The 20,475-nt window shown below is 32.7% G+C and overlaps 2 protein-coding genes and 2 non-coding genes across 9 annotated transcripts; 1 reads left to right on the forward strand and 3 right to left on the reverse strand.

Moving 5' to 3' along the window:
* The first annotated feature begins 6 nt into the window (after positions 1–6).
* LOC144469171 (NADH dehydrogenase [ubiquinone] 1 alpha subcomplex assembly factor 4) lies at positions 7–2,636 on the forward strand. 6 transcript variants are annotated; one of them, XM_078179159.1, is made up of 6 exons: positions 7–146; positions 235–1,235; positions 1,613–1,763; positions 1,904–1,995; positions 2,087–2,303; positions 2,386–2,636. In XM_078179159.1, exons 3-6 carry the CDS (start codon positions 1,619–1,621, stop codon positions 2,466–2,468), a joined length of 537 nt encoding a protein of 178 aa, XP_078035285.1. In that variant the 5' UTR covers positions 7–146; positions 235–1,235; positions 1,613–1,618; the 3' UTR covers positions 2,469–2,636. The 6 variants fall into 6 exon arrangements, with proteins under 6 accessions (XP_078035285.1, XP_078035268.1, XP_078035295.1 ...); XM_078179142.1 differs by having other exon boundaries at positions 1,618–1,763; XM_078179169.1 differs by lacking the exons at positions 7–146; positions 235–1,235 and adding an exon at positions 1,397–1,447.
* Positions 2,637–2,758: 122 nt separating this feature from the next.
* Positions 2,759–12,806, reverse strand: LOC144469163 (xaa-Pro aminopeptidase 1). Its single transcript, XM_078179130.1, has 11 exons — positions 12,665–12,806; positions 11,185–11,364; positions 9,776–9,893; positions 8,560–8,938; positions 8,210–8,330; positions 5,835–6,198; positions 4,867–5,100; positions 4,613–4,779; positions 4,450–4,542; positions 3,861–4,095; positions 2,759–3,785 (listed from the first exon to the last, which is right to left on the reverse strand). Exons 1-11 carry the CDS (start codon positions 12,734–12,736, stop codon positions 3,763–3,765), a joined length of 1,986 nt encoding a protein of 661 aa, XP_078035256.1. The 5' UTR covers positions 12,737–12,806; the 3' UTR covers positions 2,759–3,762.
* LOC144472691 (small nucleolar RNA U3) lies at positions 10,256–10,471 on the reverse strand. Its single transcript, XR_013494449.1, has one exon. It is a non-coding gene; the product is annotated as a small nucleolar RNA U3 (small nucleolar RNA).
* Positions 12,807–13,366: 560 nt separating the features above from the next.
* Positions 13,367–13,439, reverse strand: Trnaa-agc (transfer RNA alanine (anticodon AGC)). Its single transcript has one exon. It is a non-coding gene; the product is annotated as a tRNA-Ala (tRNA).
* Between the last annotated feature and the right edge of the window lie 7,036 nt (positions 13,440–20,475).

A 20,475-nucleotide genomic window follows, 5' to 3' on the forward strand; every position in this document is an offset into this window, starting at 1 on the left:
GTGTCCTGGTATTTTCTAAATATTAAAGGTAAATAATAGATAACAGTGAGCAATATGGAACATCGCGAATTTTCGGTAAAGAAGCAACGAATCCTAATGGCTTGTACCGACGACCATTATTAACCATAGCGGGAAATGTTTGAACGGTACTTGATTGATTTCTTTGTAATCTGATTTTAGTTTTTACGTGGATGGAACCATGCAGATAATGAATGTTCACTTTTACATTTTCAGCAAATTATGTAATATAATCGGACTGGCCATTGCAACTTGGCATTCCCTATAAACGAAGGCAACAGTTCTCGAACATACTGGAACGTATTTATCTATCTTAAAGTCGCAAATGATTTATAAAGTTGTGTAATGAAGTGTACATAAACCAGGATCAGTGTATTTTATTGCACAACCGAGATGCTCCGTATCACTTGGTGCATATCGAGGGAGGGCAACAGTAATCATCGTGTTGCATTCATATATAGTGTATACTAAAACATAGAAACAGAAAGGACTGGGGGAATACGTTCTTTTTATTTTTATTGATAAAGTAATAGGTTTATATGAAGCGATTAGTTTTAGGTACCTGCCTTCGAATGGTTCACCCTGTATATTCATTTTCAAGTTAGCTAGCTAGCCATATCTTTGTGACCATAACGAACTGACTGAGGTATACCAAATAGAATAAGTGATTTAACAATATGTTTCTTAATTCTTGATTGACGAAATGTCAATCTTTTTAATGAACTTTAAATAATGTCGACAATATTCTGTGGAAAATATGAATAGCAAACTTGTATATGTCGTCTTAAACGTCGTTAATAGTTCTTGGAGTTCATAGTTTTATTATACAGAAGTTTTATTATAATGGAGTATAAGAGGCACGTGACAAACATCCCTGTTCACGTTATAATATTACAATGTATTATGTAATATTATATATCCTATACTCGAACGAACAATGTAAAATCTTAAGGCAATTAAATGCATGAATCTAAATGATCCAGATCGAACCCTGTTAGGGACGACTATTCTTTATTTTTATATTACATATATAAATAATAAAATAAATAATCAAGTGTTTTATCTATTTTACAGATAACAGCTTCATTTTAGAAACATTTAGAAATCTATTTAAACAATGTTTTATTAATTTATTTTTGTTAAGACATTTTCTAGATATCCAAATAGAGTTCCAAGGGTTCTACTTTGTAACTGAGATCTTCCTAGGACAATTGCATGTAAGTATTACTATGGATGACAACATATTAAAGTTGCACTAATATTAGAATTGTTACTTCAATGACACTGTTAGATGATAGTTACATAATTCAAATTTCCCTCCTATTTGTGTTGGTTGCACTGTATTGATCGTTGGGTTCTAAACGTGTCGAAGATTCGTCAAGTTGGTACATTGCATTATAATGGAAAATCCTAACCTATTGGTTGTTTAGTATGTACTATACAAAAATTAGAATAATTATTTAATTGGCTGTTACATGTATGAGGAATTTTTATTTGCAGTTGTGTAGTACATGAGCTTACCGATTCTATTTACAAAACAGAGTATAATGCAACATTTATGTCATGACTTAACAGTATTGTTTTCTTTTATAAGGTTAGGATGGGAAACATATACACGTTTATTACACGACCGCTTCGTTCATTTAATATCGAAAATCGAGCACAAAGAGTACTCGGTAAGGACAAGCCAATTCCTGCGCCTCAATATCCTTCAACGGCTAAACAAAAGGAATTAGTAGATAAATGTAAGTAGTTGTTCGGTTCCTTAACACGTGCGAGAATTAAGGATTAATAATTAGATTAATTTTAATCTATACAAGTGGGTTCACACGATTGTAGCTTCGTTAACATATATTATACTAAAATAAGTTTCTTTTTATTTCAGTGTATCCAAACTTCTTGGAAGAACATTATAAAAAGGATAAGCAACTAGATGATCGTTTAAAGAACATTTATGTGACATCCAACGATCCTATGGTATCCACTGTTTATATATTTCTTTGTTATGCTAGTTTCTAAATAATGTAATAAAAATGACTAGGACAAATATTTTGCATGTCTCCAACAGGAAATAGTAAAACCAGTAACATCGACAAGACCATTGCCAGGAAAGAGAGCCGATGCAGAAGAATATGACTTTAGTTATTATGATGCGAGTCATACTCCAGAAGGTAAATGCTCTTTGAATCAGGCTCTGACATTTTTAACTAATCACGTACAAAGCCCTGATGTATATACTGTAGATAAAATAGCTGCTGAATATAAACTAGATAAAAATGTTGTAGGTAAGTAATAGTGGATATAGTGGAAGGTTACTATATTGTTATTTGAGATCTGTTTCTTATATTATCTTACGTTTTTTTTCAGAAAGTATACTAAAGCATTTCACAGTGCCTATTTTTAGAGACAAAGTTACTGAAACAAAGCAGAACGATAGCCTAATGTTCTAAACACCAATTTTGTAAAATAGTTTATGTATATTTGTTGCAAATGTTGTGCAGACATTAAAATGTGGTAATTATTTAGAATCAATTTATTATACTGTATTATTGATCGATTTGTGATTCTGAATAATTAGCCGAATTACCCATATGTAAATAAAATGTTAATTTAATACATTTCGAATATTTATTCATTTGAATTCATATTTTTTTTTCTCGCGAAATTTAACACACAGTGGTTTCAACAAGTGTTCGAACGCTAACTTTCCGCTTTTCAAGACGTTGTTGTTTAAAGTGAGTTTAAAAAAAAAGCAGCTAACTTTTTTTCGTTAGTACATTCAATAAATTTATTTAAATTAAGAGGATTTAATTTTTTATCGGACGGGAAGAAGATAATATACAAGTATGCTTACTCTATATTTTTATGTCGTACAATAAATTACATACATGTATTTACAAAAATGTATAATTATTCAAGTGGTCATATGTTGTTTCCATTACGATCGTTTTCTACAGTTTCTGACATTCAAACCCTTTAATATATCTCTATAAATTCTATAATTTATTATAATTACGATTCTAAATGCAACTACTACTTTAGTCACAAAAGTGCATGTACCAAATACTGGAGGCAAAATTTTAACGTAATTTGATAAATAATGATACTTCTTCCTCACAAGTATAGCAAATAGTGTATTCTTGTTTGACGTATGTTTCTTGATAAATAAAAGATAAAATATATCGTTAACATGTTGTAAATTATCAGATGAACATAGACCTTCGTGACTAGTAATATGTGTACGTATATTACATAGGGTTTTTTAACAGAAACTACTAGTTTGGAAATTATGTTTGTCAGTACAAGTAACAATATTTTTCTTTCGGTTATTACGTTCGTCGTTTGTTAAGACAAACAATCTCCGTGTCTTTATAATTCAATAAAATCGAAAATTAGAAGAATAAACCACAAACGGCTTCGTGGAAATCAGTGGCTAAAAAATTTCGAACAACGTAAATAATTAAAGAACTAGAAATACATTACAGGTAAAGATATAATTCCATGAGCATTAAATTTGCTTATTTAACGATAACTGGTAGTTTTATCAAAAAATCCTGTATAATATAAACAACTAACTTCTAATATAAAACAACTAGCGATTAACGGCGTCGAAAGACAGTTCCATGTCTATACATTCGTTTAAATACAATATATCAAATAATCTATGTACTATATAAATAACTTACAATTAATCTGTTTATTATCACTCACTTTGCAAACTCTAAGAACATTCTCTTCCCTTAGTTAACTCCATATATTCGAAAGACCTGAAATATAGAAGAAGCGTTTAAAACGTAGTTGCTGCGTATATTAGAAATAAAAAGAATATAATTTTGCATTACCGTGTAGAACGTGGTAAATAGAGACTACGAAAATTAAGACATGGAATTGTTGTTTAAACGTGGAAGGCGGCGAGCTGGAGAATCCGAAAAATAATCCTTCATCCACCGGGCTTAATTCTGGAATAGCTGCAGTTTTTCTCAGTAACCAATCGAAGGCGTTCATTTTGAGTCTTTTTTTCAGCTCTGAGCCAACCTCGTTACGAATTCGACGATTGTAATTATTTAACCATCGTCTCTGCACATATTAAAAGAGTATAATTAATATGTATATACAATTAAAAGAGGATAATTAATGCTATCTCTATTATAATGCGGTGACATTTGATTTTCTGCTATATATATAATATTTATATAAGCATTAATTAATTATTATACATATATATAATATTATATAAATATTAATACCCTGATTAATACTTAATCAGGGTATTTATAATTATTATAAATATCAATACCCTGAGCAAATAATTAATAATGTGCGTGCGTCCTAAGAGAACATAATAAGTTTTGTCTATAATATTTACAAAATACATATAATATATAATATTTATAAAATATACATAAAATATACACATTTATAAAAACTCACGTGAGAAGGGTTCAACAAGCTAACGTCGATCAGCTTAGGCTCGTACGGGACCAGCGTGACGTCCCTAAATTTCAGAAAGGTTTCCGCGCCTTCCTGCACAAATATTGCAACAATTGATCACAGATTTAAATGATTAATAGTCTGTTTCAGCAAAATTGGTTACCGATGTGCTCGCTTCCACAACTTCGAGGACGTTCTCCAGACGCACGCCAAACTCGCCTTCTTTGTAATATCCCGGCTCATTGGTTAAGAAAAAACCTGGCTGCAATTCGACCGGTTCGCACGACGTGTCCGACTCAGCCACTTGCAAGTAGGATATACTAATAGGTGCTGCAAACACAGATCGATAACATTTACACTTTATTAATTATTACTAAAACTTGTAATATTTAATCTTAACTCTGTATAGTTACAGACATTCGTGAACGGATAAGAAGTGGCCGATCCCATGGCCAGTCCCATGCAAATAGTTGTAACCGACGTTCCACAATGGGAATCGCGCAACGGCGTCCAACTGGCTGACTTTCACGTTGCTTGGGAAAACCATGGACGACAATTGTATCGCTCCGATTAGCACCCTTGTGTACGCTTTCTTTTGTTCCTCCGTCGGTATACCAAAATGGAGGGTTCTCGTTACGTCGGTTGTTCCATCTGTTAAAAAACACGTTTGAGGGTAATATTTAAAATTATTTGATATATCTTTAGATTTTCAACAAGCTGTAAGATCCACTATTTGTTAAATCCTGTCTACAATATGTTACTTTTTAAATTCTGTAAAGAGTGTTTAGAATAGAAGAATTTTTAAACTTTGAAATAATTGAAACGGGGCTCGGAATTAACCGGCACGCAACACTAGGTTCGCGAGGGCTACGCCTCCTGAGACCCCTCGCGCGGTGACTGCTATAACCATGGACCAGTGTTGCTGTATCTATTGTTACTCCAGAGTTATGCGTTATGGAGGGAGTAACGAAGTTATTATACATTATGGGTAACATGACTTAATTATTTAATATTATAACTATTGGACGAGTCAAAATAACCAGTGCAAAATGTCTACATGCATTCTTATCGCTATTATAAAGTAGATATAAGTACATATAAACCATAAAACGTATTATACATAAACACAGTTTCTTAAATCAAATTTTAGTAAAATTAATTTCTCAATAACTTCAACCATAATTATTTAAATTAATAAAAAGATGTAACAAGTTCTGCTGAAATTAGTGCTTAATATTAAACTATCCAGTGTCTTTTAGATATAGTTTAGTCATCGACAAGCCTATAGCAATAGGCTTGCGTTATAATCTGGCGTGAGGTAAATAAAAAATAAAATAAAGCGTGAAGTAAATTTGAAATAATTATTTTTAAGCGTTTGTTATTACCCAAGTATTGACCTCCGGAATCCACAACCAGAGTAGACGTTTTCCCAATCATAATGTTCGTGAGATTGTTAGGTTCGTAATGAGGGATCGCGGCATGAGGCCCGTATCCGGCGATAGTGGGGAATGAGATACCACGATTGTTATCCTGCTCGTAACGAAACTCGTTCGCCAATCTAGCTACCTGCATCTCGTCCCAACCGTTCGAATTCAACTCGTACTGATCTTCCATGTACGCCAAAAAATCGCACATCGCTACCGCGTCCCTTAAATGAGACGTTCGCATACCTTGTGCCTCGATCGCATTTTTCTGCGCACGAAAATTCACGATCGGCGATGGTTTTGACATACTCTTCTCCGGCGGTATCTGCAAATCAATCAATCAATGAACGTTTCATAACGAATCCCTTTCTTTTTAAAAATAATCAAGATCGAATTTTAATTTCGATTTTATTCAATTTTTCTCTATTTTTCGTGCTTCGAAATATGAAATTAAATGTATTTGTGCTGAAATTAGATATATTTTGTTCACTTATATCTATTTATATTTTATATTAACGCAGATAAATCATTTGCATTCTCTCTGTAACGTTATGTCTAAAGAACAATTGAAATTTAGAATGGTGTTTTTTTTTTATTTTCTAGTATATGGATAAAAGAATTGTTAATTATAGATAAAGGAGATTGTAGATTGGGAAAGCCATTTTCACGCATTTTATATGGTATGTATACGTTAAATTGTAAAGAGTGTATAGAGAAATATATTATTGTATATAATATAAATGTATTAATAGAGCTAAGGCTAATATATAAAATGATAGGACGAATATATAAAAATTGAAAATATATTGTGAAATATAGTACAAGAAAAGAAAGAAAAGTATATAACAATATAGATAAGTTAAACTATAAAGAATGTATAAAGAAAACTAAAATTGGGAAAACTACCCTCCACACATTTTAAGAAATAAAATACATATTAATACAAAATAATATATTGTGAAATATAGTGCATACAATCCTTGAATAAAATAACTCTATCCACATAGTAAATCATAGAATAGCATAAGAATAAAATTAGAAGAAACATTTTAGAATTTAAGCCAAGGAAACTGCACGCAAATGGGGTTGAATACAACATCACTTTAATTAAACCATACAAAGATCTAAAATCGCCTACCACCTTATAAAAATTAGACTGAGTTTATTTAAGCATTGCACAATTTTTACAACAATACTATCCTGACCAAAGAGACATATTCAACAATATATAACAAATATATAATATATAACAAAATTAACTCCACGACTTCAATAATTATAGATTCACAAATGTCATTTATCTACCATAAAACCCACCACCAAACCAATGATTTAATATTAAATCAACATTGCTTCTGTACAGTTTTAGGTTCCGAGAACGAGAGCTCTCTGGTTTCTGATGCCGCGGGCGTCCAGGCGTCCCTATGCACCGGCTAGCATACCGAAGAGAAGGTGCACCTTTCACGGTATAAGCGCAACAGGTCGCGCGACCGCACACTGTATAGGATAGTAGCGAGCGCGTATGTACAGCATGGTACGCGTGCTACAGTCGCTATCTAGTTGCTCGGCCATCTGTGCCCGGACACAATCCAGTTCCAGTTCCAGTAATCGGAATACGGTGGGTTGCGTGAAAAGGCCACTCTCGTCCGTGTTTGGACTATGTTTACGGAGGTGTGTCAGCTCGTCACGTGGCGATCAAGCTAAGCTCAACAAGCTCTACGAGGCTAGGGGAACATGACCGTGAAGGTGTAGCCTCGCCTAGGATTATCCGCTCTAATACGTGCACAGGTGAACTGGCGCCGGGAATTTCGCGCTGCGTGCTATACAATTTGTTAACAATTTGACTAGATAATATATATATATTTTTATATATTTTTTAGTAGTATTTTAAGTAATAAAACAACAAGTATTTTAAATAATAAAACGACAAGATAGTAAAGCAATATTCACATTTTCCTTTCGTTTTTTATGCATTTCTTACATTATTCGTAACGGGGTAATATATATATTTTTATATATTTAAAATATTTTTAAATAATAAGACAAAAATATTGTAAAGAACCATTGATATTTTTCTTTCGTTTCTCTTACGCATTTCTTGCATTATTGGTGGCATTATAATTCTTTTTGCTTTTCAATTGATACAATTCTTCTTTATCTAAATTTAAAAATATTTTTAACATCGAGGCATTATTTTTAATATATCATAATTATTACAGAGAGAACGGAAAAGATTTGTACTGTACAGAAATTCGAGCAAATGAGATATCAAAGTGCATAAATAATAAATTACCAGCGAGGAATTAACAATTCGATAAACCTGAATTTATACTTACAGAATTATGGACTTCCTTGGAAACACCTGGAGTATATCCGCATCGTGTTGGTAACCATACTTGCTTCCATGCTTGCGACATGGTCCGCAAATCGGACCAAATGGAAGTATAGTTATGCCACCTGTAACGTGGCATAAATTTATACAATAAATTAAATATACACACTAAAAAGCTAAGCTTCTATTAACGTGAATATAATTCACGAATTTTGAATTAGCCTCTCCTAATTTAATCAATAAAATGACTTTGCTATTGTCAGAATTTTTGCAGTTAATTTTACAACTATGCATTAACGTATTTGCTATATATATAATATATACAATATGCATAACTATTATATATATTTTTACCTAACGCAGTTCTCATGGTTGCAGTAGTCAATCTTCAAATGTACTTCGACGGTGCTCGACATTTTCTGCTTGGGCGTGTACAGGTGTATCGCGCTGTGGCTGACGACAACGTAAGCTCGTAAAACAGGTGTGTCGGGCAAATCGTAGCCGCGAATGTTCAATAGCCAGGCTATTTCGTCGAGAGCGGTGACGACGAGAGCATCGGCGCCATGGTCTTTCATTTCCGCGCGGACCAACTGGACTTTTTCCTGCCAGGCTCTTCCAGAGAAATTGTCCGGCAATGGATAAGCCGGATATGTATTGTAATTCGGTCGACCGACCTGCCAGATTAGGTCCACCAGGTTGTTACGGACGGGAACCAATTTTACTGATGAATTCGCTGGACAGGAACATTATTGTTAATTATGGAGCAGTATCATCTGGAGTGTGAAGAAGAAAGGAGAGAATGAAATAAGGAATATTGTTCTAATATTAGTTATATTAGGGTGTCCCATAAGCTACTCGAGAGAGAGAGGTCATATATTATTCTACTCTATTTCACGCTGTTATAGCATACTCTATATTATATTCCACTCTATTCAACTCTAATCCACTATATTCCACTCTATTCTGCTCTATTCTACTCTATATATATTCTACTCTAGTTCACCCTATTACACTCTAATTCCATTCTAATAGACTCTATTCAAGAATAAAATAATAGAGCAGAACGGTTCATATATAACACAATAAATGAGCCTTAAACAAAAAATATCATTCATTGATTTCGCATTAAAAAAAGGAAGAAACTTATGAGACACCCTACTATTAATTTGAATTAACTTTAAACATTGCTATGAAATGTTAAAGAAACATTATTACATGATATTTATAACATTACAGATATTTGGAATTACCTAAGAAAATTGTTTCAAAGGAGCATGTTTTAAAGCWTGTATTTTGTTAAAAAAATACGTAAATCCATTGGAATATACATAGCAATCGATTAAGGAGATTTACAGTTCTCTATTTAGTCGTGACAAATCACAGGCGAGACAAGTTGGATGACAAAATCGGAAGTCGTAAAGATGTAAGGGAATTAAACGTTTTCGTGTTGATAGCGCGACGACGTTTATCTGTCCYGCTGGATGAGAAACGGTGTAACAAACGCGTATAAATTGAATCGTGTGTGTGTCTGAGCCGACKGATTTAATGCTTTTGAGACAGGTTTCATTACCTAAATATTTTTCCCACGTGGACCAAAGGATGTTGGGAACTAACGTTGGATCAGCGCCAATACGCACTGGGTGTCCATTACCGAATTCGTGTACAAGCCAGTCTGGTATGGAAGGTACCTTGTGTTTATAAAATATTTATTAGTTAAGGAAAAGTCTGATTATAAATATAAATACTCGTAAAATAAGTGAGTACTTATAACGTAAAGAAATTGACGTAAAATAGATGAATATTTATAGTATAAAAAAATGCTCAAAATAAATAAATTCTCATAGTGATATAGTATAATCATAGTAAGTATTATAATAGGTATAGCAATAGGTACAGTAATATGTACTATAATGGATATAGTAAATAGCCCAAACAAATATAGAATACCCATAAAATAAAAGTATGCTCACAAAGCAATAATATTTGCAAAATGCATCAAGTAGTCTTCACTAAAGAATTATTTAAAGTTTACAAATAAAATATAGAAACAACCACTCAGAAAGCCCCACTTCCCATTTCCCTCGTACTGAGTACAAGGGACGAACGATCATCGATGACTGAGTAACTTGAACAAAGCAAGCTACTCGAGTCTTCCTCACGCTCAGGGAAAGGAGCTACGACTCTTCATCGTGGCTGCATCAACTCTCTGTTAGGACAGAGAGAAAAAAAGATCTACTACAGAACTGATCCTGTGAAGTATGACCTTAATGCAACACTGTTTCACCAGGCTTAATATCTTCACTACTGAAGCGTTTTAGCAGCGAGCAAGCGTTCAACGTCTTGGCCATCTAGCAGCGACAAGTTGTAACAGTGTCGTGTTTCCTAATCTACATACAGCGTGTTCGACTTGACGATCTAATATCTCAATGAGTATGCGAGAGATAAAAAGATGCTTTAAAGATAACTTTTATAGTATTGGACAGTAGGTATTATACTTTTATTTATTTAAATGTAAGGTATTATTGAAATGTAAAGAGAAGGTGAAGGTTTATTTCTTTAATAGAGAGTTTCATTTTTTATTAAAAATTCTTGTAACCAGTGTCAAGATGTGTTTAAAACGCTAAATGTTTAGATTTTTTGAAGGATATGTTATCATGATGTAAACATTTATATTATATTATATGTTATATTATATTCTACCTTTTTTATTCAAAAGCCTATGTTTTGTATTAATTACTTTTATATTTAGAGATATTATAGTCATAAATTTGATATTCATTATTTTTCGAACGAATCGGTGCGCGAATAAATTATAACAAATAGAAGAATAAATAAACAACTACTTTATTTTAATATATCATAAGGTTCAAGATTAAACATAAGTTTAATTTTCTTCACAGGTACTTTCAACTCCTTTATATACAGAAAAAGGAAAAATAAGGATCTTTTAATTAAAGGACAGCAGCAAATTGTACTTACGTCTTCCCTGTCACGTTTCATCAGTATCCAATTACAATCAAGCTGTTGATCTGCCTGCACATGATATCTTCCGTCAGTCCAAAACACCGCTTTGTTCAACGTAATGACAGCATCGCCAGCACTGCCGTCGAACCCGGTGACGAATTCTCTCCTCATGTCCCGTGGAGCTACCGACTCGCTCTAATATTAAAGTTGACAATTCCATTACGAGCTGATAAATAAATTATTAAGCTACGCCGTTCGTTAATTTCTAGATTCACAAAACTATTAGTAATTAACAATGTTCATCTCGAACGAAGGAGCAAACGTGATTAGAAAACACCACGGCAAACTTAACACGTTTGCTATAATTTTTAGAAGTAATGTTGCTAATATTAGTGCTTTAAAACAAATAACCTGGCTTTAAAAATATCGAAAATCGCTTTGTTTTATGAACAGCCTAACTTCTTTATGAAATAGATTGTCACGGTGCATTTATAAACTTTGCATTATTAACCTTGCATTTCTAAATTTTGCATTCACAAACTCGGTATTTATAAATTTTGCATTTACAAACCTTGCATTTATAAATTTGGCATTATTAACCTTGCATTTATAAACTTTGCATTTACAAACCTTGCATTTATAAACTTTGTTCTATTATACTGTATAATATACAGTATTTATCGTAATTTTATATAATAATGTGCAAACATAATTTAATCCATTTCTAAGTAAAATATTGAATGACACGTATAGGGGCTTGTTAGCAAACGTGTTAATGGGAAATTATGTACGGGGATTCTTTGTGGGGGGGGGGGGGGCAATCTCAATCCCATTAAAATCCCGTCAAACTGGCAAACTTAAGAGAAGCTTGAGAAATTCGCAAACGCGATGTCTTACGCGAATTATACCTCCAACGGGCCCTCTCGGCCGTGACTAACGTAGCTCACTGTCTGAAACGTTAAGTTGATGCATGTGCCTTCAGCTTGATTATTAAAACAATATTTATATAAACAATATCACACAGTTCAGAGATGTACCTTACTAGAAACGATAAGAAAATTATTAGACTGATGAAAAGAAGAATTTCGACGTAATAATTCCGATAATAAATAGTGATGATCATGTCATCCTTGCCAGAAATTATTCTATCAAATAAAAAGATTAATTTTAATATTTTATTATTTCATTAATTATATTACTCACATTATCTGCATTATTTAATTTTACTAATTTTATTTCATGCACGTTATATTTAGCAATTACTATAATATCAAGAATATATAGTTCCAGTAATATATTAAAGGATTTGTTTCTTTTCATAATATAATAATTTCTGTTCTCTGTAAAACATTTAAACATCATCTAAATTTACTAAAAAATTTATATGCACAATTTTGATCGAATATTTTCTGGTGAGCGTAGAATTATCTAACTTTCTTGAGAGATTGTACTGCAAAGAATGATTATGATTTATAAGGTGCGTGTCGTCAATTACCTGATGCGCATCATCTGAAGTAACAATGTATCCGTCTAGAGCTGGTCCTTGAATGGCTGCAACGCGGACCATTTCCGACCGCAATTGCTTCAATCTCAACGATGTGCTCTGCCGATTGGTTGGCTGTTTGTGGCTTATTGACGGACAATGAGACCGTTTCGCTCCATTGTAGTTAAAAAGCGGCTCCGTGATTTGATTTTCGGTGTACAATGCGTCTGCGATACCTGCGAAATGAATAATTATTTTGATTTATAATAACGATGCCATACATAATAAGTTGGAAACAATTGAGAGAGTCATTCAACGATTCGTATACCATTCATTTAACAATGTTCTATTTGATAAATGAATTATTTTTTTAAGGCAGGGAATAAATATAGATATATCTTCATTTTCACGCTAGATTTACAGAATCTGTCAAAATGATGGGTCAATGATTTGTTAATGTGCTGTTATCCATATTTTAAAGATATTGTTGGTTTATTACCATTAATGGTTTATTTATTCAATATATATGTTACTTCAGACTAATATTAGAATAACGCTCGTACAAAATCAGAATAAATTGTTACTTTCGTAAACTAATTATAAAACGGCTGCTTTTAGTACTTTGTAAAATTATTGTAAATGAATTCCTATTTTTTAGATATTGAGAATATAAAATAATATTATGTAGTAGGAAAAAAATAAAAGTTCAACCATTGGAGGCGCCGGGCATCGATCCCGGTACCTCTCGCATGCTAAGCGAGCGCTCTACCATCTGAGCTACGCCCCCAGTTGAAGTAACAGGCTTCAAACCAATTTATAAATAACAATTACTAAACCCAACAACATTTTAACACCGTATGAAATAGATAATTTAAAATAGAATCTGTGTAAAAGTATTATGTGTACAAGTAAAATAGAAAATAATTACTCACTAATTTATATTTATAAATATATAATTGATATTTATAGTTATAAACATAAAATCGTCATCTACACTGTAGACAGAATTTTAAAGCTAAAATAAAGCTAAAACTTTATATTCATTTTCTTTTTATAATTTCAGATTTAAGTTTGGATTTTTCTGCGCACCTTCTAACTACCAAAGTTTGTACCTTCGCAAAGGGTGAGTTTCTTAAATATTTCCCTTAAGAGATTCCCTTAAAGCAAAACGATGTAAGGATATTTAAATGTAATATTCTTGCATTTTAATTCAAGAATCTTTTATCACATTTGAAATCAAAAAAATAACGAAATGGAAATTAATTACAAATTCTACATTTCCAAGTAACGATGTAGAAAAGAAATATATAAATAATTAGAAATTGTTATTTCTAATTCTCATTTCAAATTGAATTTACCCACATTTGATATAATATATTTAATTGCAATTTTCTTTACAGAAGAATACTTGAAGTTTCTTTTATTAAATGCTGTGTAACCCTATATTATACTATATATTATAATATATACTATACTATGTTATAATGTATACTAATATAATATGCTATTATATATGTATATTATAATGTATGTGATACTATATGGTATAATATGTACTATACTGTAAACTATACTATATAATACAATATATACTATACTATACGATACACTATATAATATACGGTTACATAACGAAACTAATAAACAATATATATCAAAATAAGTACAACAAATCAGACACCACGTATCCTATACTTCTTCCAGGATCTCCTATATCATATTTAGCTATAGTCAACATATTTTCTATTAAACAATAAACAATACACCTCAGCCAATACTAGTAATTCATAAAACACGAAGTATTATTTTCTTGATCAATCTAAAAGAAATTAATGCGACGTTAAATCTCGACGAAAAAAAAAGAGAAATGGAAGTCAACAAAATTGTTATGTTAATAATCATTGTTAATTGTACTGATATAATCCTGTGGGAATTCAGAGGGTGTGCTGAGTGGTGCTCACATAGCAGGAGCCCAGATCTCCGGCGGAGGTCCGGAATCCACGTTTCGATCGGTCCAATTATTTACCTGATAGGTATCGTTTAATTATTATCAATTATCGCTTCGAACAAATATTAACACGCTCGCTTAAACCTTGCCGCAGGGGCGTCGACATCTTTAAATACTTATGTCAGGCCTGCTGCCATAAACGGGGAGAGACAGTTACATCAGCATCGTCGCGAGCAACGCGGAAAATCGATACAGGGTTACAAAAATCCCATGGGGAAACTTTCCACCGTGACTGTACGGTGCACCCAAGGTAACCGTACGCCGAATTGTTTAATTTAATAATTTAACGTAAACATTCAGTAATATTAAATATGTTACTAGGGTAGTAGGAGCGCGGCGAAAGCAGCTTTTACCGTGTTGTAACTTTACAATTTTCACCGTGCAAGTTTTCCATGCCTGTTGCTCATGTAACCGTCTAAAGGGCTCGAAGGGACATCGGGCGTTTTCCTGCTCTCTTTTCTTTTTTTACCGTGGCTCGAGCAATGTCACGCGAACCCTTTCGTCGTTTCTCACCTAATCGGACAGATCCGCGCGCCTACCCTTACGTTCCGTTTTCTTTGGATTTGAAAATTATATCGCAATGTTTATATTGCACTTTGTTATTATATTTCTCCGGCGCGAGAAAAATGCCAGAGCCTTTAGGGTTCGAATAGTTTAACTGATCTTTAAATTATTTAATTATTTATTTAATTATCCTGCGGCGTGAAGGAATATATTCTGTTAAGAATTGTTCTTAATCTGTTGCATGGAAGTGTTTGTTAAATAGTTAGAGATTTAATGAAAATAGGAAGAGGGATTATTAACAATTTGTTAACGCTTGTAATGTGGTTTTTATAATGTTTATTTCGTATTTGTTACTCGATTTTATGTTCGTCTTCGAGTCAAGTAAAATTAAAGCACAGTTAACCCTTTGCTCTCGAGTGGTGACTTTTAGGCAATCATTCAAATTATTACAATACGTTCCAAAATTATTTTTTCAAATATCGCAAAATCTTAAATAAATAAAATGAAAATACTAAAAGCCAGAAAAATTACTTTAGATTTTAAATTAAAATGGCTTCGAGTACAATGTTATTAACCCTTTGCCCTCCAGAAGCGCTCCTAGGCAACCATTAAAATTGTTGCAACATGTTCCAAAATTAATTTTTATAAATGTCGCGAAAGTTTAGATTGAAAAAAATGATTGAAAGTGTAATTTTCGCTTATATTCAATTTCATATGCATAGAATAAATATTGTTATATAAAATGAAAATACTAGAAGCCAAAAAAATTATTTTAGATTTGCAGTTGAGATGGCTTCGAGTGCAAAGGGTTAAATAGTATGTTGGAGGTTTGGTTAAATAATCTATCCGCATATTTTCCATGACAATTGACAGTCTCATCGTCAGATGTGTTGCATAACCAATGCTATAACAAATAGGCAGTAAGTTGAGGAATTTGATGACTGTAGGTTTTTTTTTATAATCGATGGTTGTTTTGTAACGATTTACCAGTCATGCATTTGTTTCAGCATCTGTCGTCATATGTTATTCACGACGCATGATGCACAAACGCTTACTCAACATAATATGTTTAAAAGCAAATATACATATATCGAAGATATTTGACAGTAATTTTTTTATAAAAGAATTTATTATATTTTACTATGAAGTTCTGTGAAATGATACACTATTATTGACATAATAATACTATTAATGTGATTTAGTATATTATATGAAATTTAGTATATTATATTATATGTATAATATATTATAACAAACGATTATGTCGAAAATAAAGCCATGCCTAAAACATAAACCGCGAGATATAAATATACTACATATGATATAATATACTAAATACATTAATACTAATATATTTTAGTTATAATATATTATTAAGGTTAATATATTTCAGTTATAAAATAGTGTTGATACTGATACATTTTAGTCATAATATATTATTAATACTAATATATTTTGGTTATAATATAGAATTAATACTAATACATTTTAGTCATAATAAATGAAATATATAAATTTAATTTTAATACAAAAGGGTTGACAGTATATTTTCGGCGTTGCTGAGAGCAATCAGATAAATTTATATTATGTATAAAGGCGACTAGCCTAAGCGACGTGCCTGTTTCATCACTGGGTGCCATTTGAGTAGGGTTTGTCCCACCACAGGGTGCCTCAGGGTGCCACAGTATAGATAAGGGTTAAAAACACAAATCAATGCCTCTCGGATGTCAAGATTACATATCTTTACGTTCATCAATGGTATATAAATTATTACCAAGCACACATTTATCAACTTATCCTTTGACATAGCTCCACAACCCTTACACACGTCCTTGATAGCTATCTCTAACATACACTGTACATTCCAGACCCTAAATTTTAAAAAATCCTGAATATTCACAAGAACCTCAATCTATTTCGAAATATATTACCCAATATTCATGATCTATCCCTCACCCCTAACTCATAAAGTTTCCACAGCCATTATCATTTCCAAAAAGTACAAAACTCCTACAAGAATTATAAAAAAGTCCAGGTCGCTACGATTTAAAATAAATAAATAAATAAATGAAACATTATCCCCTCGCGCCTTCCGTTGCCATTGTTAACACTTTACCAACCAGTTGCCTATAAATCGGCTTTCTATAGGATAACCAAATTGTTATTTATTACTATTTTTTAATCCTCTCCACTCGAAGCCATTTCAACAGCAAATGTAAAATAATTTCATTGACTTGTAGTATTTCGATCTTGTGCAATAAAATTCATTCTGTGCATATAAAATCGATTCTCGTGACTTATATAAACAATTTAACAATTCTTTAAATCTAACCTTTGACGATGTCTATAAAAATGATTTTGGAACGTGGAACAACAATTTTAAGTCGCCACTCGAGTGCAATGGGTTAATTTGTTAGCATTTTTATCTAAAATGCTGGATTGTACCACCGCGAGCTCGATAGTAATTTTCAAAATTTCGCTATAAATAAAATAAATAAAATAGATGAGATAAATATTATTTATGTGTAACATAACTCCTTTTTAATTCCAGAGTCCACCACGTGGGATCCGAGATACAAGCGACGTCCGGCGGCATTCGACGTCACTCGACACTATTTTTCGTTCTCCTCGTCTCGCTTCGTTCTCGGCTATTGGTTCACCACTCGCATTCTTGTCCCGCGTGTACCAGGCTCCCATGAACCTGCAGTTGGGCGAATCGAACGCGCTGGGACCAATTACGTGGCGAAGTTTCGCGTCGCGCCGACCACGAGGACGTGGAAATGGCGCGCAACCCCGAAGACAGGGAAAGAAGAGGGAAACGTAGCCGCCATCTTAATTATCCTTGCGAAGTGACCAACGCGATTCGCTTTCTTAGTCGTTACCACGTTGCCATTGTCGATTTACCATTTGTTCACCACTCACTTTTGTGCTTCGAACCGACTAGTGTCGCAGCAACGCGAGAAGCTGTCTCACAACGCGCGAGCATGCGCCCTGGGCGCGCGCGCGTAACATATCGCGGCTTCGTCGGTACGCTGAATTGATACTGAATTAATCCACGTAGCTAACAATATTATTTATCGTTAATCGTCAATTTACAAACTCGATCTTCGCTCTTCAATTACCAAAAAACTTCCGAATCTTCGAGGTGCAATGGCCACGCGTTAATTATTTATTTACGCTGCGAGTTGCTTCGCAGATCATTTATTACCACCATGTTAAATACATTTATTCAACAAACAATTTCCTGTCGAATATGTTTATATTCGACGGTATTATTGTTGCGTTGTTAATTAAGAAATATGGCGTTATTTTGCAGGATTCGAATCGGCTGATTTCCAAGGCGAAAATCGGGTGATCAAATGATCCGAAGTCGCCGGGGGGTGAGATGATCGAGATGCTGCATTGGTGGACCGTTTCTCGAGATGATCTTCAACATCTTTAGATCAGGCTCGTATGGGCGTGCAGCTGGTCTGCGTTTCATCTTAGATCTTTGGACCAGTTTGCGCGGTTCCGCCGGCCGACCTTCTCTTTCGTTTGTCCTCGGTAGAATCGCCTTCGGTATCTTGTCATTCCGCTGCGTTACTTTCGAATTCACGTGGCCCCGATGTGTTGCACGGGGAGTGTTCATTGCTGTGAGAAAACTATTGATGGTAGAGGATTTTTTAGAAGCACTTGTTAGCCGATGACTTTATGTTTTTTGTTCATTTTTAATTTTTGCGATTCTTTGCTGTTTTATTTTTATTCTGTGTTACTTATTTTTCTGTCTAACTGTGAGGCTGATTAATCTTTTTATTATGCTACCTTTTTTCTTTTGCTATGTTTTATCTTTTTTGTTATTTTATATTCTATATTTTGTATTTTATATTCTAGATTCTATATTTTATATTTTATGTACTATATTCTATATTCGAGATTCGAAATTCGAGATTCAAGATTCAAGATTCAAGATTTTAGATTCTATATTTTATATTTTATATACTATATTCTACATTCTAGATTCATGATTCGAGATTCAAGATTCAAGATTCAAGATTCAAGATTCAAGATTTTAGATTCTATATTTTATATTTTATATACTATATTCTAGATTCGAGATTCGAAATTCAAGGTACAAGATTCTATATTCTACATTATCTATATTCTATATATTCTATATTCTATATATTCCATATTCTGTATATTATATATTCTATATTCTTTACGATTATATCATTATTACATATTATACATGGCTTTTGCTAAAAATTCGCCAGCGACGTGTAGACCACTTCAATATTTAAAAATGTTTGAATATTGATTATAGAGAATTAGATTATTAATTAATAGAATATTATTGTTGTCGTCAATATCCATTCACATTTCTGTAAAATTGTTTGTGTAAGACATTATCAACGCGCCGGGTCGCTGCCTTAACCCCTTGAACTATATAACAACGAGTCAGATAAAGATTCCACGCAAGATCTACTAAAATATAAATATTATTAATTCCTTCTAAATCAAAAGCAAATGGAATTCTTCTCTTATCAAAGTCTACAAACAAAACTAAATAAAGACAATATAGAAGAAACAAAAATTATCTACTAATAAGTAATAATAATTACTAATAAACGCAGCGCTAAAGGAGTCGTACTGCAAGATATCAAAGCCGACAAAATGGCGGCTCATCGCGTGCAGTACTCCAGAACACCGCAATCATGAGTTTAACCTCTTAGGCACGCCGCGTCACTATAGTAGCTTTCGTAAATGTTTCGTGCTTCACTCAATTGTTTTATTAATTATTAAAGTAATCGATTAAAGTGAAAATGTGTATATAAATTGCGCTAAGAAAAGAATATATGTAATTAATAAAGGACCTATTAAAATTTCTGAGAGATACAAGCTTAATAAACAAAATATAAGGTCTATTTAAATAGAAGGTCGCTAATAGCCTTGCAGCTGATGCGACGTAAAACTTCTAAGAAAAAAAAAAAATCTCGCTTCAAAAATTAATATATGTAATTGATACTATATATAGCTATACGGAAAATATATAATATTAAGAAAAATGGTAATTTAGTTACGAAAAACATTATTTGCGCAAAATCCAGCCGTGCCTAAGAGGTTAACCCCATTTTCTTCACATTCGCTACGAATAATACCAACTGTGATTAATACCAACAGTTTCATTTTTAACAATTTTTCGAAAATTAAACTTTATTGCTATGACAATTATTTTAGAAGGTGACAGAAGAATTTTAGTGGCGCCTTAGAGTCATCACTCGAGGGCAAAGGGTTAATTATTTATTACCAGTAATTTCCATCGCGAGTCGGA

Source organism: Augochlora pura, chromosome 1, assembly GCF_028453695.1.
Source record: "Augochlora pura isolate Apur16 chromosome 1, APUR_v2.2.1, whole genome shotgun sequence".
NCBI classification, from domain to species: domain Eukaryota; kingdom Metazoa; phylum Arthropoda; class Insecta; order Hymenoptera; family Halictidae; genus Augochlora; species Augochlora pura.